At 37.9% G+C, this 26,495-nt stretch overlaps 2 protein-coding genes across 8 annotated transcripts in view; one reads left to right on the top strand and one right to left on the bottom strand.

Moving 5' to 3' along the window:
• Nucleotides 1-1,769: 1,769 nt before the first annotated feature.
• TUBD1 (tubulin delta 1) lies at nt 1,770-21,240 on the bottom strand. Of its 4 annotated transcripts, XM_033091188.1 has the most exons (9): nt 21,104-21,240; nt 20,048-20,270; nt 18,363-18,510; nt 17,379-17,595; nt 16,416-16,647; nt 13,490-13,654; nt 6,083-6,223; nt 4,579-4,762; nt 1,772-3,044 (listed from the first exon to the last, which is right to left on the bottom strand). In XM_033091188.1, the coding sequence occupies exons 2-9, from the start codon at nt 20,217-20,219 to the stop codon at nt 2,942-2,944; spliced, it is 1,362 nt and encodes a 453-aa protein (XP_032947079.1). In that variant the 5' UTR covers nt 20,220-20,270; nt 21,104-21,240; the 3' UTR covers nt 1,772-2,941. The 4 variants fall into 4 exon arrangements, with proteins under 4 accessions (XP_032947082.1, XP_032947081.1, XP_032947080.1 ...); XM_033091189.1 differs by lacking the exons at nt 18,363-18,510; nt 21,104-21,240 and having other exon boundaries at nt 1,771-3,044; nt 20,048-20,182; XM_033091191.1 differs by lacking the exons at nt 17,379-17,595; nt 18,363-18,510; nt 20,048-20,270 and having other exon boundaries at nt 1,770-3,044.
• The window catches only part of RPS6KB1 (ribosomal protein S6 kinase B1), a 40,918-nt gene continuing 28,974 nt past the window's right edge, over nt 14,552-26,495 (top strand). The window contains exon 1 of one of the 4 annotated variants that reach the window (XM_033091186.1): nt 14,552-14,571. In XM_033091186.1, coding sequence (XP_032947077.1) covers nt 14,560-14,571 — 12 coding nt within the window. In that variant the 5' untranslated portion in view covers nt 14,552-14,559. Of the gene's footprint in view, nt 14,572-21,448; nt 21,729-22,206; nt 22,328-26,495 lie in introns of those variants that run through there. The other 3 variants (XM_033091185.1, XR_004421370.1, XM_033091187.1) reach the window with 3 other exon arrangements.

Genomic DNA, 26,495 nt, shown 5'->3' with positions numbered 1-26,495 from the left:
CTCCCTAGAGTCTAAATGATTCGGATTTTCCCTCTTTTTTCTCTTCATCCTTAAATGCCGTATCTTCTCCAACACTGACCCCACACTGTGTTCCCCAGAAACTTGAAATATTTACATTATTTATCTTAATTTGTGCAAGCATTCATGCTAGTGGAAATGGAATTCCACTGATTAATAAGGCTGACACTGTATCATCTGAGACATTTCAAGGGTACAGGAATAGGAAATGATTTAGTTAAAAAAGTAAAAACATTTTTTTTTTTAAGCTCACATTCCTAAAACTCATGGGAAACTGTGATTAATACAGATGAGTAAATATCTCTTAAATAACCAATCAGTTGCCAAAAACGACGAGTTTGTGGGTAAAGCCATATTTGGTAGCTAGGTAGGTAGAAGACGACAGAAGGGTTGACTGCCAAACCTTGAGCTCATGGGGAGAGAATAATGGGGTAGGAACATATGGAGCATGTTGTTAAAAATTTTGGACAGGAATTCATGTGTGATAAACGTGGTGGTCAGGAGAAGAATCACTGGTATGTACCCTGCAGAGTAGATGCTGCAGAGCCAGTGAGGAAACTTTCCCAGCAAATTTAAAGACTAGACTGAAGCTCCCGGCTCATTATTCTTCCCATGTACCACGTCCTTCCTGTAAAAAAGCTGAATATGGACATGGGCAAGATAATAAGCAATAAGGAGGAAGCTAGAATTGTAGCACCAGATGGCCAAAGAAAATCGGACGCTTCTTCATTTAGACTATGTGGAGTGCCTGGCACTGAATAGAAGATAATGGTTGAATGAATGAACTGACTGAGAACAGGGAATTGTGGGCACACTTAATGAGTTCTAAGTGACCGGTTAAATAAAGGAGAAATACGTTGCCAACTGACTGATGGTCTTCGGTGGGGAGCACCCAAAGCAAGAGGAAATGATTGGGAAGGAACAGGTTTTACAGTTTAAAGAGCTTTTGAGAAAAACACAAATGGGGGAGAGTGAAAAGGGTTCAAAATAGAAAACAGTTTGAATTACACTGTACTCACTGCCTATGGGGATGCATCCTGGCTCTGTGGGATAATGTCTGAGTGCAAACAGGACTCCAGTTACACAGTAATCTAAGAAATGACATGTTCGAAGCTTCTGTATGCCCAGGAAGTTATGATTTGAATTTTGTCCTGGCTGATTAGCCATTTTGTGCAACAAAGTACATTTCCAGTGCCAGCCCCTATCTTCAAGTTTGGAATCAGCTTCTTTGTGTTAATTTTTTAGGTAAAATCCAAACTCTAATAGGAAAATTTTATATTATTTCAGATTGGCAAGAAAAAGTTTTCCATGTAAATGTTAAAAACAAGTTTGCAGGGAGAATGGCCTTTGGACAGGAGTCCTCCATCCTCCCAGAATACCAGCATTTTGAATAAACCTGCTTACCCTCCCCACCAAAAAAAAAACAACTTTGCAAATATTTAGGTATCCACATATATCAAATAATGCGATTGTGGATCATGAAAAGGGTCAACTCATGTAAGTGAATGGACCCAGAGCTCTGTCTAACTGGGGTTTACTTTTAATATTCACCTGCCATTGACTGCATGAGTTGCCAAATTAGAAATATACCTGTCCCCAAGGTACTTCAGGGTACCTTTCTCAAATACAAAATGATTTCAACTTATGACTTTGTTTAAGCTTAACTTTTAGCAAGTTTCCTCAGAATCAGCTTAACCCCTAGTGAGATCATTCATTTATAGATCTTCATTAATTCTGGTTTAGTCTGGGAAAATGCTTTATTTAGCTTTTGGATCTCTTCAATGGTAAACAATTTTAACTTTATTTTGTAAAAATTATGATCTAATTATTTTCAAGTACACTTGGGTTAACAAAATGCAGCAGTGAGGCGTGACTTTTAGCTGAACAGACCCTTTTTACATTCTTTAGAAATAAGATATGGTTCAGTATTTTAAATCATAGCAACAGTTGATAAGAAAAACAGCAAAAAGGTAATCATTTCCATATGGAAAGAAAAGGAAGAACCAGTGAAGCTGTGAACTGTCATTGTTCCAAATAAAAATAAGTCACCACTGGTAGATTTGGCAGAAAGGGTAAATGTTCCTATTTGTTTCCCATTTTACATTTGTTAATACATTGCATGTGATGTTTTATTGAAATACACCATTCCCCTTCAACTCAGTTGCCAGTTTCCAAATGTGTTTTGTCCTTCTGGGTGAAACCCTCTGTATATGCCAATTTCATCAAGCACAGTAGTTCCTTGGTGATAATTTTCTCAACTTAGTGATTTTGGTGAAAGCTTTTACCCCTTTTATTGAAAAGCGTAGAACCATCTTCCACATCAGCTAAATACCTATACATTTATTAACAAAATACTAACATTTATTTTTAAATACCTGCTTAAAATGGGAAATCTTACCTGTTACAGAATAAAATATTCAAAATAGATGGTCACTCACTGTAGCATTAACAACAGCTCCCTCTTGTGGTTCGCAGCATTCATTTCAAAGACGAATGCATTTAAAGACAGAATTGCAATTTCTCAGCTTAAAATTGTGCTGTGAAAGTTTAGTTCATATTTAGTGAACTGAATCCTTTTTGGAATAAAGAGCGAAGAGTTAGGAACATAGGGACAAAACAGAATATTCCCTTTTTTGGATGGTTCCAGAGTTTCAACATGTCAGCCAAGTCTCCACAATTCTTTATAGAAGCACCCATTTTTTTACTTACAAACGAAAATACCAAGTAGATGTTTTCACAGAAAACATGCTATTCTCCATTTAAAAGGTTTTCCACCTGTTCTGTGGGCATAGTATGTAGAAGGAATCAACATTTTACTTTGTTGCTTTTAAAAGACTGGTATTTGAAACCTTACAGAGAAAGCAGTATTGAAAATATTTTTGTCCAAAAATGATGTAAGGTACTTTTCCCCCTTTGTTCAAGATCAGAGATTGCGGTAACTGGCAACAACCTGTTCTAATAATGTGAAACTGTCCAAAAAGTCCTCTTCTTCAATTCCAAATTTTGTGTACTGATGAATGTAGGCTCTGGTAAAAGAAACAGAAAATGTAAAATAAAAAAATCTCAGGCAAATGAAGAACTCTTAAAAATCAAACAATAAATAGATCTTCGCTAGCGTATGAACATTTGAAGATGGCAGAATCTCTTTCAAGGCTTATATCTGCTTCAATGTTTGCTGCAAAGATTAGCAAACTTTCAAAGTGTATGCAGGCCCCCTGTCTTCTTAGTGTCCAAGCCAGTGGCGATAGCAGCACATAGGACACAGAAGCAGGTTCCCATTGGGTTGTCTACCCGGCACATATTCATCACCCTACAGGCAATGGCTGCGTTTCGTATAAACTCAAAAAAAGTGCCGGAGAAGTTTTATGTAAGGCTTGAAACTGCAGACACTCATTAATCCAGCTCTAGAAATGAAGTGAAGCCTCCCAAGTGTTTTTCAGACAATACTTGATTTGAAGCTACGCCAGCTTCTCCTAATATCTCTACCCTCCCAAAGGTTCTGACACAGGAGAAATACTAGAATGAATAGCAAGGGCAGCTATGAATTTGATTGCTGTAATAATGGCTGCTACCATTTAATGCGAGTGGGAAGAGAGGGATACCAGGAAAGGACAGAGTTCGCGGTCCTGAGGAGTGGGGGTTATGGAATGGCCATGTGCACGGTGGAGGTGCGGCGGGGGGAGGGAGGAGGGTAGGAATCCTAGCTAACCAGAAGCCTGGTCCAATCATTTGAGGAAGTTTGCTTTGACATTCAGTAATTGTGGCAGTGGTCAGGAAACCTGGTAACACATTTCTTTGTATCAAGTGGACATTTCTTATTATCAAGTGGAGGAGCTTCTTACTGAGCAAGACCAGGATCTCTTCCATTCTTCCAAGGATCTTATTTTGGCAAACTATCTTATTGTCCCTGCCTTATAATGAAATTTCTACTTGGGTTTCATTTAGGCGACAACAATAATACCGAACAATTATTAAGTATTTACTCGTCAGCCACTGTACTAGTGTTTTTATGTGATTATCTCATTTAATCCTTGGTCTGTACCCGTTGTATAATACAAACAGGGAAATGAAGCCTGAGGTAACATGCCTAAAGTTTCACACCTACGAAGTGGTAGCCAGGCTTACTCTATGCTGTGGATTTAATGTTTGGGTCCCCCCAGTTTCGTGTGTTGAAATCCTAACCCCAAGGTAATGGTATTAGGAAGTTAGGCCTGTAGGAGGTGATTAGATCCTGAGGGGAGAGCCCTTGTGAATGGAACTAGTGCCCTTATAAGAGAGGACCATGAAAGCTCTTTTGCCCAGTTCTGCCATTTGAGGACAGAGAAAAGACACCACCTATGAACCAGGAAGCGGGTGTTTACCAGACATCGTATCTGCCAGCACCTTCATCTTCCCAGTCTTCAGAACTATGAGAAAAAATTTCTGTTCATAAGCTCCCCAGTCTACGCTATTTTTGTCATAGCAGCCCAAACGGATGAAGACACTCCAAATCCTGCCTTGTATTTTTAACATATTTTCTGCCCAAGGTTAGAAAGATTTGTGCATTTATCTTTTACTTACTTTGAAGCAAACATATTCCATGCTTTGCCCACAATCACATCAAGTGGTTTTACTAAGAACTGGCTATTGCTGACCAATGCTGCAGACTTCTCGTATTTGCTAAAGGCTCGCTGGGTTTTCCACACATTGAAAGCATTATCAGGCGCTAACCAGGAAGTATAGAGAGCTGGATCTTTAAATCCCCCTGGAGTAAAACAACATAAGCCATTGTCTACAGCATAAATCATTGATTTTGGAAACAGTAAATATTTTCTTATCCATTTTACCAATGAACTTTTGTTTTGCCTTTTAAAATTAGCTTTATATTATTTTTGGATAAATGATTCACATTCATCATTTAAAAAAAGTAATAATTCACACCATTCAGAAAAGTATTACGAAGAAAATGTAAAAGTCAGCTGAACAGATGAAATGCCACCAGGCAGAGAACGACCATGAACATTTCACCGACCCACTTGTGTATATAATTTTACACACATGCTCTTCTGTAGTCCGCATTTTTCATTCACCAATATGTTGTGAACCACTTTTCCATGTCAGTAAATATCACTCATATTTAAAGGCTGCTTATATGAATATACCATAATTTATTTAACACATTTCCTACTGTTTGGGCATTTAGGTTGTTTCCACATTTTTGTTAGTGTGAAAGATACTGCAGTGAATATCTTTGCAAGAACACCTCTATGCATCTGTGTCATTTGCTGTGGGTACATTTTTAGAAGTTAGGTTATATATCCTTTTATTAATTCTCTTATTTGAAAATCTAAAATGAAAAAAAAAACTAAAGTGAAGATTATGAAGATAGTTCACTATCTGATTGACTTGAAATGATCTCTTTTTAATTGTTATTAGATTTTTACCTAAGGGGTATTACAAGGACTAGACTGTTTGGTTTTCCTTATAGCCAATTTGATACTGCTGAAATCATCCAATAAGGATCATATAAACCTAGAAACTTGCCAATAAGAGTATTACTCTTTCAATATCCTGAAAGTTTTGTAACAAAATGCTTGGCACAGAGAACACTAGTCCCACAATACCTGTTCTCCCCTTCTTTAGTAACAGAAACCATAATTTTAACTGGACTCATGAAGACCCTTGCAGCTAGGTGTGGCACATGATTCACTTCCAGTCAAAAAGATATAAACACTATGTGGTATGTGACTCTGGGAGGAGGAGGTATGTATGCCCTTCTTTGCTCATTTCTAGGTGATTTGATAGCTGAAGCTCCAATACATGTCTTGGACCAAAAGGAGGAACCCACAAGGTAAGGACAACAGAGCAATCATATTCAGGAAGAAAGAATTAAACTTGTATCTTCTTTAAACCACTTCTATTTTGGTGTTCAGTCACAAGATAATGTTACATTTTGCTACTGTAACAGATAATTATTTTACTTTGTCTAAGAATAAATTCAGGGACTTTTTTTTTTTTTTTTACCATGTGAACCATGTATATGTCCAAAATGTACATCTTAATTTTCACCTTAACTTCTGCTTACCCAGATCTGCACTGTGCACATCTTTCCCACGAAGAATGAGTAAGTTAGCAATGGAAGTGTTAAAATGAAGCTCCTTGTTGAGAGACGTTTTACCAAGAGTAGGAAGTCCTGATAAAGGAGGCCGTACCTGCCAATCAATACCTACCAAAAGAAAAAAAAAAAAAAGCCAGAGACATTATAAAGGGCTTTGAACAAGAAAAGAATAATATATTACAGTATGTATATTTTACATAAATTTTTATTTGATAACAGTTTTTTCTGAAAAAGTTTCAAAATTATTATCTGGTTAACCCAAAGTGATCCAAACTACTCAATCCTGAGAAAGGCATGAAATATTCTTCAGTGAATATTAAAGGTTGGTGGTAGTAGGTACATATGATAGAATTCTACTCAACAGTAAAAAGAAACTTAAGTCCTGATACACGTAACGACATGGATAAATCTCAAAAGCACACTGAGTGAAACAAGCAGGACTCAAAACATTACATACTGTATGATTCTAATTGCAGGGCATTCTGGAAAAGGCAAAAGCATAGGACCAAAATTCAGATCAGTAGTTGTTAGGGGTTAGGGGTAGAGGGAAGAAACTGGCCACTAAGGGGTATGAGGGAACTTTCTGGGATGATGGAAATACTCTATCTGAATTGTGGTAGTGGTTACACACTATGTATTTGTCAGAATTTACAGAACTATACACCTAAAAAGGGTGAACTTCACTCTATATGCCATTATAAACAAACAAAATACATACAAAAATGTCACGGGATGTAGAAACACAAAACCCAAACAGGACTGCAAATGATCTAGTCATGTGGAAATATTAAGAAAATACTCTTAAATTACACACAGGCTAGGGTAAAAGTCAGTGTGCAGTGACATTGATTTTCAGCAAAACCAAATGCAACAAATCAAAAATTTTGGCATACTGAATTCAATAAGGCAAACAAACCAATTTAAAACTTGCAAAGATGTTTGAGTAGAAATTTCACCAAAGAAGATTAACAAATGACTAATAGTACATGAAACTATACTCAACAGCCCTGTCATCAGGAAAATGCAAACTGAAACCACAAGGAGACCCCCTGCACACCTATTAGAATGGCTATGATCCAAAAGACTCACAGTATCAGATGTGGGCAAAGATGTGGAAAAACTGAGACCCTCTTAACTTACTTGTGGGAATGGAAAATGGTGCAGCCACTTTGGAAAAGAGTTTAGCAGTTTTTTAAAAGTTGAACGGGACTTATCCATCAACCTAGCCACACAGTAAAAACAGAAAAAATCTAAATGTCCATCAACTGTTGGACATACAAAGAAAATGTGCCATATCCATTCAATGGAATACTATTCAGCAATACAAAGGATTGAACTACTGATACATACTACAACATGGATAAATCTCAAAAACATTATGTTAAGTGAAAGAAGTCAGACACAAAAGACTATATAGTGTAAAATTCCATTTAGACGAAATGTCCAAAATAGGCAAATCTATAGAGACAAAAAGCACATCAATGGTTGCTTGGGGAGAGGCATAAAAATGGGGATTGAATGCAAATGGACACAAGAACTTTTTTGGAGTGGTGGAAATATTCTAAAACGGATTGTGATAATGGTTGCACAACTGTAAAATTTACTTAAAAAATCACTGAATTGTATTCTTACAGGTGAAGTGTATGGTATATGAATTATACCTCACTAAAACCATTAAAAAGTATGACATGCTGTCAAAGCTATATTGTGAAATAATTCATCCTTCTAGATTACTCAGAAATAAAGGTAATTAACTCCATCTAAAAATTTCAATACGAAAAAAGAAATGAAGCCAATCTAAAGTTGGGCCCTTGAAAGACTGATGTTCGAAAAATAAAAAAGGAAAAGATAAGCAAATAAAATTTGAAATGGTAGAGGAAGTAGGTAACAAAAAGGGCATTATCAAAAATAAAAATAAATCCCAGATGGGTTAAAATTTAAATATTAAAACTATTAAAAATACTGGGAAATAATAGAGAATATTTTCATATCTTTGGGGTAGGCAAGGCTCAGAATTGATAGAAGATTTATAGAGTTGCTCACATAAAAATGTAAAACTTCCATATGGTGAAAAATATACAAAAGACAAAAATGATAGATATAAATATTTGCTATTCACGCAACAAAACGGATATAAATCCATAATATATTTCCCTCCATCAAAGATAATATTATGATGAAAATATTGTCAATTAAATTATTCACTTATATTATTAAATGTTATACTTATTGAAAGAGTTCTTTTAGAGTAAATTTGGTTTAGATTTTAAAAAAATCATATACCATTCTCGAGCATGCATTTTATTTACATTACCATATATATGTGTGTGTATACACACACACACACACACACACACACACACACATATATGACATATAACTAAATACATTGGTTAAGGTTTTCTTAAAATGTTTTCACATTCATTGACTTTATTACTTTTTGACCCAGCATTAATGACGTCCATGTTTTCACACATTATTATTCTCTGTGCCTTCAGAACACTGGTGATACAGCATTCTGTAAGGGAATCCGTGAAAACACTAAGTTACTGGCTCTTAAGCTGGCTTTGCAATCATGTAGAGCACATCTACCTTTGACTCCTGCTTAAGGAATGCTGCTAAACTTGTCTGTTTATCACGATGACTGTCTCTTCCCTACCCTTGCAGAAAACCAAAGGTTTATTTTCTGGAGAAGATATGATTGAGCGTCTCTGGTCTGGAGAACACTAGGCAGAGTTAAGGGCAGGTACATACTGAAACCAGAGAGATCAAGTGAAAACCAGGAAAACCATGACCCCTCCCTCCTCTTCTCCCAGATCACTGGGTCTTCGTCTAAACCCTCCGAGCAGAATATCCAACACAGGAGACAGGCAAAGAGAATATCCAGTATGACAAACGCACACTCACTGAAGAGAGCAAAGGCTCCACCTTGAAGCATATCAGAAGACTCTAGGAGAGATTTCTTACAGAAGATGAAACTGATGCAATACTTGAATATCAAGAAAGAATTTAGACAAGTAGAAAAACACTTAAGGTTGAATAATTGACAGTACACAGAAAAACTAAGCAAACAAGAAAACAAAGCAATTATTAACTCCAAAGAAAGTTTTTAAAATTATACAGGAAAGGAAAAGTAATCACAGGATACCATGTGGCTCAGCTGTGAGTAGCATTTACTTGGTCTTGATCGTGAAAAACTGGATGTTGCTTTAACCCAATGATGACACTACTATATCGGACTGGTGACGAGACAGTCATCAGGGTGTCTATAGAGCTTAGGGTCAGCCAGTGTGGGGAAAAAAGCTAAATCCTAACCCTACAGTGGGAAGTAAATAGGTAATACCTAAATAATTGAAAAACCAATAAATGACAATGAATAGACAAAAACAGTAAAAGAACCAGCAAAAGAATTTTGAAAAATGGTTGCCTCTGGGAAGGAGTAAATATAGGAAGGTTATGGGCTAACAGTTTTAACAACCAGCTTTGTAGAATTTCTTGATTCTTTATGTGCATATAATAAATTAGGGTACACAGAGTAGAAAACTATGTAGCTATTAAATAGAGGAAGGCATTTAGAAGGCAGTCTAAATGTACTGAATTGGAAAGCAGGCCACAAAAGATTGTTACACTGAAAAAAAGTTATAGAACAGAAAATACATATTATGTGATGCTAGTTCTATTTTTAAAATGTCTGTTTATAGACCACCCTCAGAACTCTGGCTCTCTCTAGTTCTCACATGCATAAATTAATCCAAACTAGCAAAAATAAATCAACTAATAAAATTTAAAAATAAAACGTTTTAAATAAAACAAAAATAAATAAACAAGTAAAATGATAATTTAGTTAGCTTGGTTCAGACGGGCAAGCGAAAAGCCATGGAAAATTATTCCCAGGACTTAAATTTTAATCAAGAAATTGCCAGCATGTGCCCTGATGAATTATTATGGACCAATGACTCCTGTGTGCCTTCCATTTACCTATTTTTGAAAGAGAGTTTCCACCAGTTATCCTGTGCTCGTTCTACCATGGTCTGTTGGCGGGGTCTGTTTCATGGTCTGTTATTTCATGGTCTGTTATACCCAAGAAATATCACCTGGGAAGTATAAATTCACACTGAGACCTGCTTTTAGATGACGGAATTCTGGACTTTAGACTGATGTACTAATGGGATATAGCTTTTGGGGTCCTTGGGAGGGGTTAAATATATTCTGCATATGGGAGGACATGATTCATTAGGGGACAGAGGGCAGAGTGGAAGCCAGCCTCCAAGGTGAATCCAGTGACCCCGGCCTCCTGGTATTCAGGCCCTTGTGTGGTCCCCTCGCACACAGGATAGTGCCAGAAATGATGCTTGTGACTTCCAAAGCTAGGTCGTAAAAGACATTGTAATTTCTACCTGGCTCCCTCTTGGATCACTCATTCCTCCTGCTGTTAGGACGTGTGGAAACAGGTACTACATTGCTGATGGTGGTATTAATCGGGTCAAATTTCAGATAGAGCAGCCTGATAACATTTGAAGACTTTTAAAACTATATTTTTCAACCTGGTTAGTGATGTATCAAGGTCTGACAATTAAGTTTGCGAACTCATCCTAGAAAAAGTGCTACATACCTCATTGCTGAATATCATTATGGTCACCTTTAAAGTATTCCCCTTGGGTAGTTATGCACCCTTCAAAACAATTTTGGAACTCTTTTTCTAGAATGGCCATCAGAGCTGTCCCTGCATTACCTTTGATGTCCTGATGTCATTTAAATGTCTTCCTTTCAATATTTCCTGTATCTTCGGGTAAAGAAAGAAGTCACTGAGGTGAATAGGGAGGGTGTTCCAATACAGTTATTTGTTTACTGGCTAAAAACTCCCTCACAGACAGTGCCGTGTGAGCTGGTACATTTTCGTGATGCAAGAGCCATGAATTGTTGGCGAAAAGTTCAGGTCGTCTAATTTTTTCAGGCAGCCTTTCAGCACTTCCAAATAGTAAACTTGGTTAACTGTTTGCCCAGTTGGTACAAATTCATAATGAAGGATCCCTCTGATATCAAAAAAGATTAGCAACATCATTTCAACAAGTTCTGGAACTTAATTGTCAGATTTCGTATATTCATATACATATATAAAAATTTGTATGTTCAAAGCTCTATCTGTAACTGTGAAAATATTAACCCCCTGAAATCCCACATGGGAAAATGACTAAGCAGACTGTGGTTTATTGACCCAAGAGAGCTCAGTGCAGCATGCCTTATACTACCCTGAGGAACATTGTGTTCCTTGAGAAGTTAACAGGTGTCGCTAGAAAAACAGGTATGTACTGTGGCCAAAAAATTGGTGAAGCATTACTATAACATGGGAACTATCTACTTATCTCCAAATCTCAGGCACTATCATCTAAAATTGTAAAAATAAGGTATTACAAGTGAATCTACCTTCAGAGCATTGAAACCTGTTATTGTAATTTGTGGTAAAACATGCTACAAAGATAATATAAAGTAGTGATTTCTAGTTCAATATGACAGACCGAACATACCAGTTTATTACCACTCTCTCCCCAGATCTCACTAACGAGACAATAGAGGGATTTTAAAAAAGGGAACGGGAGGAGATAATGGCAACAAAATTTGGAAGGTGGAAAGCAAATGAACCAGTGGTTAGCAACTTAGTGACTAGGGAAAGCTGAAACTTCTGTCCACCTTCTGTGGAGGCCCTGGAAGCAGCAGGCACTTCCGAAAGAGGAAGACACAGGAACATTAGCTAAAAATCTGTATGAGAAGCAGCAGGGCCCCAGACCCTTCCTACTCCCGGCGGCAGGAGGAGTGCACCCCTCCACCCTAAGCTTGTGCTCAGGAAAGGCTAAACCCCTGAGGCTCTGGCTTCAGTGACACCACACCCGAGGTCTCTGTTCCAGGCTCTGAAGATATAGCAGTAAACAAAATAGATAAAAACCCCTGCCCTCATAAAGCTTACTGAGATAAACAAAAGGTCCACACTAAAGAATTCCAGAATGCTAGAGACAGAGAAAAATCCTAAAAGATTCTAGAGAGAACAAAAGAGGATTATGAATCAGATTGACACATGATTTCTCGACAGTAACACTGGAAGCTGGAAGACCATAGAGCAATGCCTTCAAAACAGTAAGTAAAAATGATTCCCAACCTCGAATCCTGTATCTGGTCAAACTGTCAACGTGATGCAAGGCCAGAATAAAGACATTTGCAGCCTTAAAATTTTTACCTTCCCTGTACTCTTCCTTAGGAAGCTCCTGAAGGGTAAGATCTATTAATAATATAAGGGACTAAACTGAAAAAAAGGAAGCTATAACACCTAGGAAATGGGATAGAAAACAGAATGAAGCAGACATGCCAGTGCTGGTTGCTTATCAAGCCAGGAGAGCAACCAGTGCAGCCTGGAACAGGAGGACAAAGTTCTCCTAGAGGGATAGCTCCAAGCAGATAGAGTATGAAATTACTTGGGTTTGAACATGTTGAGAAGGGATTCGTTTTTATGAAAAAGTTTAGGGATAGATTAATGATAGGTACATAGAATATTGACCAAATAAATATAATTAACAACTCTAGGAGGAAAATATAAAATGTACATGAAATAAAATATAATCTGTATATATAGTACATGGTTCAGCTGTGAAAAATAGTCACATAGCGTAATTCAAACACTGAAAACTGATCTAACCCAAAAGAGTTTGTGTGTGTGTGTGTGTGTGTGTGTGTGTGTGTGTGTGTATGTGTGTGTATTGTGTGTATAGGGGGGGGTGTAAGAAGATTCAATACTTAATTTTCACAGTAGGAAGGCAATTGATAATATCTAAACCTGGAAAATAAAACAAATAATAGTAAAGCAAGATATTTAGAAATATGGAGGCAAATTCCAAAAGAAAACATTGAAAGTGGGGCATCAGTTGGGCAGTGGAGAAGCGTAGGACAGGGGCCTGCTCTTTTCCTCATTATAAATTCATGAAGGACAACTACTTGACTTTTCTAAAAAATTGAGATGTAATATACATACAACAGATTGTATATAAACAAAATCTGTAAATATTATGGATATGAATCCACAAAAATTAAAACAGATTTAGGTATATACTTAAGTGAATTTTGACTACTTGATTTTTTAAAACTATGTTCATATATTACTTTAATAAAAGTAAAAATAAATGTCACACTCATCTGAAACTTTTTTGGGGAAAGGATACTGTGAAATGATTAAGAAGCACTGGGATGTCCTGGTGAGTTTTTGCAGGAGCTTCCGTGGCCAGAAGAAGGGACCATTATTTCATCTGGCCCAAGCCAGTTTATATTGAGAACTCCAGTACAGGCATTTTTCCCAGCTTGTGGGCTACATATTTTTAAAATATCCTTTACCTTCTTCCATTTTTGCGTTAGAAATAAGCATCTGTCTCAAATGCTTGAGGAGGCCAGCCCAAGTAAACGTGCTATATGCCAGTGAGTTCTCAGACATCTGAGGAATGTTACGAACACCCAGCATCTTGAATTCAGGATGGGGAACTAAATTCTCCATTAAGTCTCCTGTAAAGAAAAAAAAAATCTTAACTAAATTTTTTCATTCCACATTGTTCCCGTTGGCCTATACACAACTATGATTTGATGGTCTTTGGGTGTTTTCTCTTCCTAGGGCAGAACTGCTTAAATTTTTAAATGTAAATAAAATTTCAGAGACAATGTCTATTATAGACATTGCATTTGCTTCATTTTGGCACCTATTTTAGCATGAGGGAGAATCCAGACTTTGCCAAAAAGGAAACAAGAATTTATGAGCTAAGTAACTGGAAATATGAATGCAATATTTAGCTAAACCCCAGTAAAACAAGGTAAGAATGAGCGTTAAATTTTTTTTAGTGTCATTCTGTGTTCCCTAAATATTCTTTTAGAAATTTTTCCTAGATCTTGTATTTATTTTATCTAGTTAAATGATAATCAGAATCTGTTAACATCAAATCTTCTATAGAAGAGCACAGGTGTAGTAATTCCTGTAGACAGGAATATGCCTATCTTCAGAAACCTGTATTTGGAGCACAGATTTCCCTCTGGTCTTGATAGGCTATGCTTCCTTCAGCCATAGGGCCCTTCCACATGCTAGTCCCTCTGTACGTGCTATTCCCTTCTCCTGCCCTTTGCTTAGCCAACTCAAGTCCTCATCAATCTCTTCTTGGCTCAAGTGCTATTTCCTCAGGGCAGCCTTCTCTGCCTCTTCAGCCTAAATCTGGTTCTTTCATGACACATTTTCTTAGAACTGTACTCCTTCTGAGCATCTGACTCAGTTTTTAGTTATACATTCTTAGTGTAATTATTTGTTTCATGTCTCTCTTTCACAGTGAACACAGTGTCTGCAGTAGCTCCCCACTGGATCCCCAACATTTAGCATAGTGCCTGGCACAGAGCTGGAAGTTAATCAATATTAGTTGAATGAACAGATGTGCAATATGGTAAGTACTGTGGGGTGTGCAGACATTAACAAGACACATGTCTCCAAAAAAAGCTGCAAAGTAGTGGGGACTACAAAATATGCAAATGACAGAATCCCTCTCTAAAGAAATACAACGGTGCTAGTTACAGTGGTAGAATCTGGGAAAGAGTGGGGGGGAGACTCACCTTTGATTGCATATTCTTTTGTACTCCTTAAATGTGTGTGAGTGTATTATTTTTAAAGATACACAAACACACTTAAAGACATAATAAAGGCAAAAAAAAAAAAAAGACAGAAAAGAGATACAGAATACCACAGGAGTTCAGAGAAAAGAGGGTTACTTTAGGTAAAGGCCTCAGTAGGAAAGCTTTATGGAAAAAATATCCCGTGAATTGGATCCTGAAGGATGAATAAGGTTTCAAAAGAGGTGATGAAGGAAAGGAGGAAGCAATTTTTAAGAAGAAGGAATACAAAGCAAAGGGACCAGGGCAGGAAAGTACCAGATTGGAAAAAAACAGTGGAGGTAGGATGAAAAGTAGGTGGGCAGCCATGCAGAGGAGGCAATAGGTAATGACACTAGAAAGTTAGGGTTCAGGGCATAATGTGGATGACAGGATAAGGTGTTATGACAAATCTGGCAGATAATATGTGAGCCATGGAATGAGTGTGAGAGTATGAAGATTAGATCTGAACATTGGGGAGGCTCATTTGGGATCAGTGTGCGAGATGGACTGCAGGGAGAAGAGGCAGGTAACAGGAAGGAAAGCAGGATTAGGACCACCTTAAGACAGGAATGTCCTTATACCATGTTTCCCCGAAAATAAGACCTACCTGGACAATCAGCTCTAATGCGTCTTTTGGAGCAGAAATTAATATAAGACCTGGTATTATATTATTATATTATATTATATTATGTTATATACCGATATTATATTATATTATATTGTATTATATTATACCTGGTCTTATTTTACTATAAGACCGGGTCTTATATTAATTTTTGCTCCAAAAGACGCATTAGAGCTGATTGTCCAGCTAGGTTTTATTTTTGGGAAAACACAGTAGATATAAGCATGTTTTTATGTCACAAAATAGAAGGAGACTAGAAAGAGGCTTGTTTGCCTTGTATTCGTATGCAATGTTAGTTGAGAGATACTGATACTCTGAACCAGTGTTAGAAAGATATGGAATTAGGGGAAGAATGCAGATGGCACAGGTGGCACCTACAGGTCTGAGCATACTGATGAGATATGAGGACAGTGGGAGAAATCAGGTGATAGGAATTGAGGGACGCGGCGGGGAGAGAAGAAGGGAAACAAATGATGAATCCATTCAGAACATGCTAAATTTGAAAAAGCAGAAGGCAACTGAGAAAACTGGGACAGGTAACTATCTGGAAAAGAGATTAGAACTGGGGGGGGATACAGATTATGGAGTCATTTACGTCTAAATGATTTGAATTGATAAGGCATCACTTGCCAAATAAGCTGAAAAAGCAACGATGGGTTTCTTTATGAGTGATGAAAATGATGGTTGTACAACTTTGTGAATATTAAAAAAAAACACAAAACACTTTAAATGGGTGGATTGTAGGATATGTGAATTATATCTCAAAGTTTTTGTAAAAAAAAAAAAAAGGAGAGGATCCTAAAGAATGGAGAAAGTGGGTATTAACCACTCTTTTGAGAAATTTAGTAACTTCTCAAAACTTTTCAGAGCGCTAAGAAGCTCTTTAAGGAAGGTTTTTGAGATGAGGGAGACCTGGGTGTATCTTCAGGCAGAGGGGAGGAGCCAATGAAGAATAACTTTGAGGCATTCGGAACATAAGACTTTCCTACAGATAAAATACAGAAAGACAAATACCTAATGGGTTTCTTCTGTAGTGAAATGAGCCTTCCGCAGAATAAGTAGGCTGGAACACACTTCCCAGCTGATGGGCGAGGACTTGATTTATATCACTAAAGGAGATGTGCTTGATATTCATCAGTTTTGCGCAGATCTTATGAACAGCATCATTCTCATGAACAAGGAGGGCGTCTGAAGATCGGTACAAGTGGGAAAGAGTCAAAATGGAGTTGTAGTTCTGAACAATAACCTGGAGAGAAAAAGGTCAGAAATAAGAAAGGCAATTAAGAGGTTCGATATTAAGGGCATCCTGCCTAGGATCAAATCCTGGCTCTGTCACTGTCTAGCTGTATGCTCTTGAACAAATTATTTAATCTATTTATGCCTCAGTTTCCTCATTTGTAAAATGGGAATAATAATTATACCTGCTTCCTAGAGTTGTGAAGGTTAATGACAAAATGCAAGGAAAGCACTTAGAACAGTGCCTTGTATATACTAAGGGTTCAATAAACGATGACCATTACTATCACACTTTCTTCCTACATAATTTACAATAGTGACTTATCTCACCTCTGTTTTAGTATTTCTCCTACTAGGCTGGTCAACAAGAAATGGGCCTATATAGAAATTTCCTTGTAATGGAGAGAAATGAAAATTCTTTGAAGGTTGGCAATGGCATGATGCCCCCTAACATGAAGTCAAGGTCCCTGCTTTACATACTAGAGACAGAAGGATTAACTCAGGAATGGATTCCTAAGAGAAAATGCACAATTGTCTTCTTTGAAAATTTTAAAAACAGGGACACTTCATTTGTTTGGAAAAGTTAAAGCAAAGTTAAATGAATTGTTCACGCAACTACCATATTGCATAATCACTCCTGACACAGTAACTTAGCATTTCCAAAGAAAGGGTCAGATCAGTCTTTTACCTACATTGATTTCAACAGCAAGGAATACAAAATATAAAAAATTCAGTTCATACCTCACCAGTTCCATAAGGCCATATAATCTGATTCATTTTCAAAGAGCTGGAGTACTGATCCTGTAAATTCTGTGTAACAAAGGCTCCTAGTCCTGATCCTGTACCCCCAGCCATACTCATTATGATGAAAAAACCACTCAAAGAGTCACATTTCTCCGCTTCCTTCTGGATTAGGTTCAATATAGGTTCTTCATGCCTGGGTCCATGAACAGAGTAACTATGCAATGCAAAAGGAACAAATGCAAACACCTTTCAATTTAACCAGAGAGATGCAATGCAGAATAGAGAAGTCTTTTTAAACCTAGGGAAGTGAACTAACTCTCATGAAAGGCACAAAATTTAAAATATTCAAGTTAAAGATATTTAACAGGTAGATAGGACTGTTAAGAGAGTGAATTTACTGGGTACAGAAATTCTCTTTTATAGGCCACTCCTTTAGCTGTAGACTTCAATTACCAGGTAGTTCTGTAAGTTTATGGTACAACATAATATTCGATGTTCTTAACAATACACCTTAAACAGTGGTTCTTGAAATTTGCTGCACATTCCAATCACCTAAGGAAGCTTTGAAAAATCCCAACATCCAGGCTTCATGTCAAACCAATTAAATCAGAATTTCTCGAATTGAGCCCTAGGCACTGAAATTTTCCAAAGAACCCAGGAAACACTACTGCCCTGCTGTATCCCATATTAGCTGGAATACCTGCCAGATAAAGATATTATATTGATAATAAGTTAGTTGGCAGAACGACTGTGAAGAAGTGGAAAACCCTACTGCAAGAGATCCTTGGTTTCATCATTGTTTGGACCTGAAGCATATACATACGTAAGGTAGAATTTCTTTTGAGTGAAGTCACACCCTAAATTTTAAAATAGCAATTTAAAGATTCTTTGCTCAGTATATCAACTTTTTACTTGTAACTACACTATTTATTAATTGACTATGTAGCTGTACCTAAACTGAAAATCATGAGTTATTCTTACCCATATGCCCAGTTGTTTCCAGAACCTTGTTTTTGACAGAAGCCTGAATGCTGGCCATATTTCCATCGGCCAGACTGGGCAGCCTTTAGTAATGTTTGATTGATAACTTTAGGTTCCATGTCAACAAGTACAGCTCGAGCAATTGGAACTAGAGAGGGGGGAAAAATATTTCACAGTCTTATTTGGGTTAACACAGAGCATAAACTCCTAAGTACAAAAAAAAACCCCAAAGGTTGAGGATACAAAGATCTGTCACACTGCTTAGAAATTGAGGTGGGCAGCAGCAGGTATGTACAGATGGTTCAGAATGCCTAGCATTCTGCTAAGCAGGATGAATCAGTGTGGGCTAAAATAATCACTGGGTCAGGTCTACAAACATCTGTTGCATTCTTACATAATGTAACATGTACTGTGCTGGGAACACAGAGATGAAGATCAATCCAGCCCTAGAAGGACTAGTGGGAGAAATGAAAGACATCGACGCTTAATCACTATATCAGGTGATATGACCCATGACGAATCTACAGTGATAGAATAGCATATTCAGAGGTACAAAATACCCAGGGCACACAAGCAGTTTAGGATTGTTGAAGCAAAAGATGGAGAAGGAGGGGGTAGAAGTGATGGACGGAGATGGAAAGCAGGCAGGACTCAGATCTTGAAAGTCCTTGTATGCAATCAAAGCTTGAAATTTATCTTTTACGTTATGTGAAACCACTGAAAATGTTCAAGCAGGGGAGGAACAGTCAGATTTAAAAAAAAAATTTTTTTAATACAGCAGTGTGGAGGATAGCTATGATAGACACAAGAGTGTAGGCAGGGAAACTCAGAAGGACTGTCTTGAAACAATCCAGGTGAGAGAAAACAAGAGCCAGAACTAAGTCCATGACAGTGAAGATGGAAAGGCAAGAAGAATTTCAAGAGATATGGAGGAAGTAAATTAAGCAGATGTCTGATGTTATGTGTATAGTAGGAGCCCAAGTTTTAAAGGAAAGATAATGAATGATCTTGGGTATGGAGATGTTGAATTTGAGGTACACATGGGAGATGCAGGTGAGTATGTCCACTAATCAGTCGGCAGCTTGGAAGAGAAGCTAGGCTAGAGATTTGAGAGTCACCAGTGTAAAAGATGTAGCACTTAGAAGAATAATTGAAATTGCCTAGAGAGAACTATACAAATCAGGACAGAGAGCCTGCGGTGCAACCACTGGAGAAGAAAACTTCAGACAGTAAGGAGGAGTTTTATAATTAATGTTATCAAATCCAGTAGAAAAGTTAAGTGAATTAAAACAAAAATAGTCATTGGATCTGGTAATTAGGAGATCATTGGGAACTTTTCTCAGAGCAGCTTTAGAAGTGAAGAAGGGCAGAAGCAGGATTATAGTTGGTTAAAGAGGGTTCTCCTTTGAGAATCTTAGATGAGAAGCAAAGGTAAGAGAAGAAAAAAGCTATAGACGAGAGATACGTTTTGTTTGTTTTTAGATTGGCAGGGTCTGAGCATGCTCTTGTGCTGAGGGGAAGATGCCACGGTAGGGGCAAATGTTGTTAACATAGAAACAAAGAGTCAAGAGCAAAGTCATTCCCTAGTAAGATGGGAAAGTATGGGGTTCAGACACCACGTGGATGGCCTGGCCTTGAAGTGGTTGGTTATGTCAGAGTAAAAGAGGACTGTGGACCACACATACCTCCATTTTCCTCCTCACTGAAGAATCTTTCTTTGCAAGACGCTTGATATGCTTCATTCTCTCTTTTAGAGCAGAGTCTCTGGGGACAGTGTGAGTCACTAAATAAAGCATCAAACACTTCAAAACCAATCTGATTGCCACACTGACCAAGTTGCAGTGTTACTATTGACATGTTGAGGCCTGACAAACTAGGCCTATTTCCTCAAAAAAGTGAGGAACCAACCTGTAATAGAAAAAAGATAGGTGTTGAGAACTACATTACTAATAAAGAATAAAATGCTATATGTTAATATACATCAATAAAATATATATAATTTTAAAATGCCATATATGTATATGGTTTTATAGATGAAATAGCTATGTTGTCTAAGATGCCAATCATTCAAGGAAATTATTCTCTTTCTCCATATGGCTTTGGGATTTGGGATTTACTGTACCCAAATCCATTCACACACAGCTCAATAGTTTCCAAAATCTGATTTCTAATCACTATATTCCTATGTATACATTTAAACAAAACAAGATGAATGCTAGTTGAAGGAATAAATACTATACATTTCCCACCATAGGAACACACAGAATGCAGAAATTAGTTCAGAAGTTAGTACATGTACTTAACATTAATTCTCTTCTGAATAATGACTTTCTTCACCAATCACCTTTCTGGCCTGGTAACTACAGTAACACTTATAAGGAAGACTTTGTGTTTAGCTCAGGTAGGACAGCAAGGAAGATGAAGCTTGGAAAAACTAGACCAGATGAAACATTAGAGCAGGTCTTCATTATTTTTTAACAATGAAAAGAAACAAGTTTTGGTGAACGCCTCACACCAGGTCTATGCAGCAGTGAAAAGAGCAGTGGCTTGTGAGTCACACTCTGCAGTTACAATTTTCAAACAACCCTGCAAACTAGGTACCATGATTCTCATTTTATAGATAAGGAAACTGAGTTTCTGAAAGGTTATGTGACTTTCGCAAGGCTACTGAACTAGTAAATAGCAAAACCAAGACTCCCTTTCCCCACCAACCCTAGGAGTTCCCCATTAAGCCCACTCACTGACAGCCCCAGGACCAGCCGTTTCTATCCTGTTCAAACTTCAGAGGACCATCATGCGCATGCTCACTTTCAACACCCAAAAAGCTATGGAAAACGAATGCGCATGTTCCACAAACGAAGAGTGTTGTGGGCTTTTTTTTTTTCCCTATTCAGAAAGGTTAATTACGCATGTTCAATTTCAATTTATCAACTTCAGACACGTTACGCATGCTCACTGTCCATCAAAAGCTTTAGCTGACAATGCGCATGGTCTAGATTCCAAGAGAGGCTTCGGCTGGGGTTCTGCGCATGTTTCTGCCCGTACCTGGCTCTTGGGGATAGTTCTACGCATGTTCATTGCCCACAGTTCGGCTTCAAAAAACCCTGTACGCATGCTCTAGCGCTGAATTTGAGGAGCAAGTCTAAGGCCTAGGCGCAGACGCACTGAGCCTAAGCAGCCGGTGATGGCGGCAGCGGCGGCAGTGGCTGCGGCGGGTCCGGGCCCATGAGGCGACGACGGAGGCGGGACGGCTTTTACCCAGCGCCGGACTTCCGAGACAGGGAAGCTGAGGACATGGCAGGAGTGTTTGACATAGACCTGGACCAGCCAGAGGACGCGGGCTCTGAGGATGAGCTGGAGGAGGGGGTGAGGCCCGAGGTCCCGGGGGGCCCGAGGTGACAGGGCTGGGGCGGCGGCGCGGGCCCTGGAAGTCGGGCGCGTCCGAGAGCGCAGAGACCCAGGGGGCGCGAGAAGTCTCCAGGAGGAGCTGAAGCGCCGCGCGGCCCGAGGCAGGGGAGCGGGCGGGGCGGACCTGGCCCTAGGTGTGAGGCCGCTGCGGGGCTCGCAGGTGCAGGTCGCGCCCCTAGCTCTAGATCAGCGCAGCCCGGAGCAGTCTGTGGAGCGAACGAAAAGGCGCGTGGTCGATTTCTCCAGCTGTTCGACTTGAGTGTGGCGGGCCGTGAGTGGTGTAGCGTGTGTTGGGGGAGGGGGACTGCGCTTGCTGGGTGTCCCGTAAGTGCAGGTGAAGTGCGGAAGGGTTTCCCTCCGAGTGTAAGATTTCAAGCATTAAATCTTCAGACCTCCCACAACCACCTCTCTTCTCGGCCTGTCGCTTCTCTCCTAGGAAGCGCTCAGCTGTTAGAAGTGACAGCTGAAAACTTCTGTCGGGAGTAGCGCTGCCTCTGCTGTTACAGCCACCAGGAGTTTTATTTCGGGAGCAAGGGGGCTCTGCTGCATCTTCCAGGGTTTGTTTGTTTGCTTTTTTTTTTTAACCCCCTTCCGTGTGACTTTTTAAAAAACGCTTTTATAACGACACACGGTGTTTGTAACTTACATTTCCCCCAGTTGAAGATGTCTACATTTTTTCAAAATACTTTCTGTAATTTTGGGGTGGAAAAAAACCCAGCGTTGACAGCTGTGATTTGGCTTGCCAAAAATAAATTGCTTGAACGGAGACTTGTGAATGGTGGTGTGAGGGCTTTCCTTGCTGTAATTTAGGGTGCTAAATTTAGAATTGTTTTTCCTAATGCATAGCTTGGTTTCACCTTTGCTGTCTTAGTAGCTTGTTATTCTTTATGGAATAGCACTCGTATTTCAAGACAAATTTATTGAAAAAATCACAAATTATACCTAAGTTAAAGAATGGTGTTGTTATACAAAATAACTAATTCTGGGCAATTGATCATGTATAATCTCGTGGTAATTTAGAGTCTAAATTCCATTGTCTAGATGAGTACACATGGGTTGATGACTGATGTAAGATGTTTGTTCTAACTACATAAGGGGCTTCCCTTTCTTTCCCTCACTCATTTTTCTTCCTCTGGCAAGTAAGTTGTGCCCTGCTTGTTGACAAAAGATTGAGATGCTATGTATACAGAACTTTGGAAGCTTGATGAAACTAACTGGGCTAAAATAGTTGATCTTTTCATAATCAAATGAGTCTAAATCAAAATTACACAGTTTGGAAGGTGGGTATTGAGATGTGTATTTTTTAATATGTTTGCATATGGAATTCCAGTTTGCCTCTTAATTGAACATGTGATACACTAATTACAATTGGAAACAAAATGGGATTACTTTCATTACATATATAATCCTCTCATCAATTATATTGGCTCCATATGGCAGTGGCTTTGAAGCAGGGCAGGGGAGAAAACTTGATAGGAAGGATGCTTTATAAAATCTTCATTAGGTGAACTGATAGAATTTCCAGGCCATGGGTTCATCAGGAGAAGTTAAAGGAGTTGGAAGTAAAATACTGTATTAAGATTCCTGTTATGAACTGGAACCTCGTAGGATTTGGGCCTATTCCTGGACATTTGTTTTGCTGGGTACAAGCAAATAGGACTGTGAGAGGGTGTGGAAGAGGAGGCCAGAAAAATTGATGGAAATAGGAAAGAGAAAGAAATGTGGCCATTATTCTAGGGAGAGGAACTTTGGGGAAAGAGCAAAGGTAATTAAAGAGGACTTTGAGAAAGCTTTCGGCAAATTATATTATATTTTAGCAATGCTTTTGGAGTTGAAAATGTTTCTTTTGAGTGTGTTATTCTAATAGGTGCCTCACGGTGGAAAAGAGTTGGAGTGGGATTGGGCTGGCCACCCAAGGAGATTAAGTGACATCCAGGTTCCTCTAAAATAAAATTGTAAAATTTTGAAAAAATGAGACAAGTTTAGATTTTTGGAAAATCGGGCTTTTGTGAATTTATAATTATATAAGTAATATTCTGGCTGCTTGTGAATTTATAATCTTTAGTTTAACACAAACTTTTTAAAACATTGGTATCATATCAGATACCATTGGTAACATATCAGAGTAGCCTCCCTTCTTCGTTTGATAGTAAGGAAACTGAGGCATAGGCCAGAGAGATGATTGCCCAAGGCCATATAGGTAACTGGTGGTAGTGTCTTGTGACTCAATTCAGCAAGCTTCACTGTACAGCTTTTTCATTGCATTTATTAGTCTTGTTCATAATGTACCTCTTTGTGGTGTGTCAAAGTGAATTCAGATCCTTCCAGGTATGCTCACTGACGATGTGACCTAGAACAAATTGCTTAATCTCTAACACTTTTTTTTCTCTGTAAAATGATGATTGCATTAGATAAAGTGTATACAGTACTCCAAAATATCATGGCATATTAAGCAGTTAGCTAGTTCTTGGAAATAAAGCTTGTCAGTGCTACGCATTGCCAAGGAACCAATCATTCAAGTTTACTCTCCTCTATGCCTAGAGACTTAATAAATACAGTTATACTAGAAGGGCTGTACTTTTAGAGCTTTGTATCTTTTTTTTTTTTTAAATTAAATCATTGGTCCTATTTAGAGATACATGCCTACACTGAGTCGGTCTGTATTAGTAAGTAATATGTATTTACATAGCATAGTTAATTCTTCAGTGAATAAAAGATGAGGAGAGTAATTTAAAGTTGAATGTCTGCTACTTAAGTACAAAAAAAGACCCTGATTGAATACCTCAGAGGACTATTAAAAACCAATGGATAAGAGGGGGGGGGGGGGGTGTGTGTGTGTGTGTGTGTGTGTGTGTGTGTGTGTGTGTGTGTGTGTTGGCGGGGGGGGGGGTCTTTTTGGGTTTTTGTTTTCACTGGTGATGGTATAATTTGGGGACAGTGAGTTGTAAGGGAAAGCTTTTTTCTAGAGGTTTTCATTAGATTTTGAAAATGTTGGAAATCTCTGCTTTCTGTGGAGACAAGTTAAAAGAGTAATAGAAAATTGAAATGCAATATTAAAAATCCTCAATTTTTACTCTACTAATTCAATATTTGAAATAGTTGTGAGCTTACTGCACGAGTTTTAGATTGGGATATCAGATTTTTATTGAGCGAAAAGTATAAAAAATTTTAGTGCTTTGAAAAACAGTGCGATATAGACAGTATGTATTCAAACATTCATGATTATGAAGTGTTATAGGAAAAAAAACTCATTATCACTGCTTCAACTTACCAAAAAGCATTTTGAAATAGCCCAAGATTTTGGGCAGGTTTACTCGTTTTTCCCAATTCCTCTGAATTACTTAATCTTATAAGGAAATGTCTGTGAACAGACAGGCAAGTGGATATAAGATTTAATGATATAAGATTTGGATTAAGAATATTTCACCCATTCTGTAACAATTTATTTAATTTTTTTATAAAATGTGCTTTTTTATTGGGATTTGAGGCACATTAACTTAAATTTATAAACAATTTTAATTTAAAACTCTGGAAATATTCATTCTGGTGGGTTAGTTTGAAACACTATCTTGTACCTTAGATGAGCAGAATTCCACTTTGTCAGCCATAGTGGCATACAAAAAAGTATTGGTTAGTACGTTAAGTTTAAGGCAACGAAAAAAATCTGAAAAAAAGAGATTCCTGTGAAAAAGAGTTGTCAGTATGTATTATATAATGTTAGTTTATTGCTTCTGGTGTGAGACTTTTCTAAAAGTAACTTTGAGTAGCAGAAAAGAATTGTGCCTCAAATGCTTCTGCTCTAGAAGGTAACGGTAGGAAGTTATAAACACAGATGCAGGTTATAAACACATAGGCCTGGCCGGCTCTGGAAGTGAAACACAGCCATGGGGCATGTATTTCTAGGTAGGTTCAAAGTCGTGGTTCAGTGTTAAGTACTTTGTAGCCTTTAATTTAGAATTAAATGAAACTAACATTAAAGAAACAACAATTATATAATACCAGTTTTATTATAGCTGAGAGAAGTTAGTCTTTTGTCTTTAAAGTGATGATGCCTCATAGGTGATTTTATGAAATATCAGAGACAATAAAACCTTTAGCCATAATCACTGCTACACCACCCCCAAGAAACTGTATCAAGGTGAAACTGAGAATTTTTTCCCTTGATACTGCCCCATCCTTAAGCTTCAGTCTAATATGTACATCTCTGGTGTTAGATGTCATCTTAACTTGCTCACACCTTGAGCAAGTTATGACTAAAAACTTGTGTTATTTTGGGCAGTTGAACATTCAGAAGAATACTGTCAGTTTTCTTTGTGTATCTTGACTGTGTACTGGTCCCTTTGAAGAGAGATGTGTTCACTTACATATTTTTTGAATTATTCTAAAATTTTCAGTAAAAACTTAAGAAATTCTAATTTTATAGAGCCTATTTTCAATTAGCGATATTCTTTTGTATAAGTTGAAAGTTCATAATCAGACTATATTCAACAATAATCATTTTAAAGCTATATTTTAAAATATTAATATAACAATTTTTGCTATAACAATTTTACAATTCAGTGACTTTTAGTATATTTATAAAGTTGTACAGCCATCACCACAATTTAATTTTAGAACACTTCTGTCACCCTAAAAAGAAACTTTGGGCCCATTTACAATCATTCCTCATTGCCACCCTTAGCCCTAAGCAGACACTAGTCTACCTTCCATCTCTATACACTTGCA

The sequence above is a fragment of the Rhinolophus ferrumequinum genome, chromosome 21 (assembly GCF_004115265.2).
Source record: "Rhinolophus ferrumequinum isolate MPI-CBG mRhiFer1 chromosome 21, mRhiFer1_v1.p, whole genome shotgun sequence".
Lineage (NCBI taxonomy): Eukaryota > Metazoa > Chordata > Mammalia > Chiroptera > Rhinolophidae > Rhinolophus > Rhinolophus ferrumequinum.
This window is presented reverse-complemented; position numbering and strand designations above follow the sequence as displayed.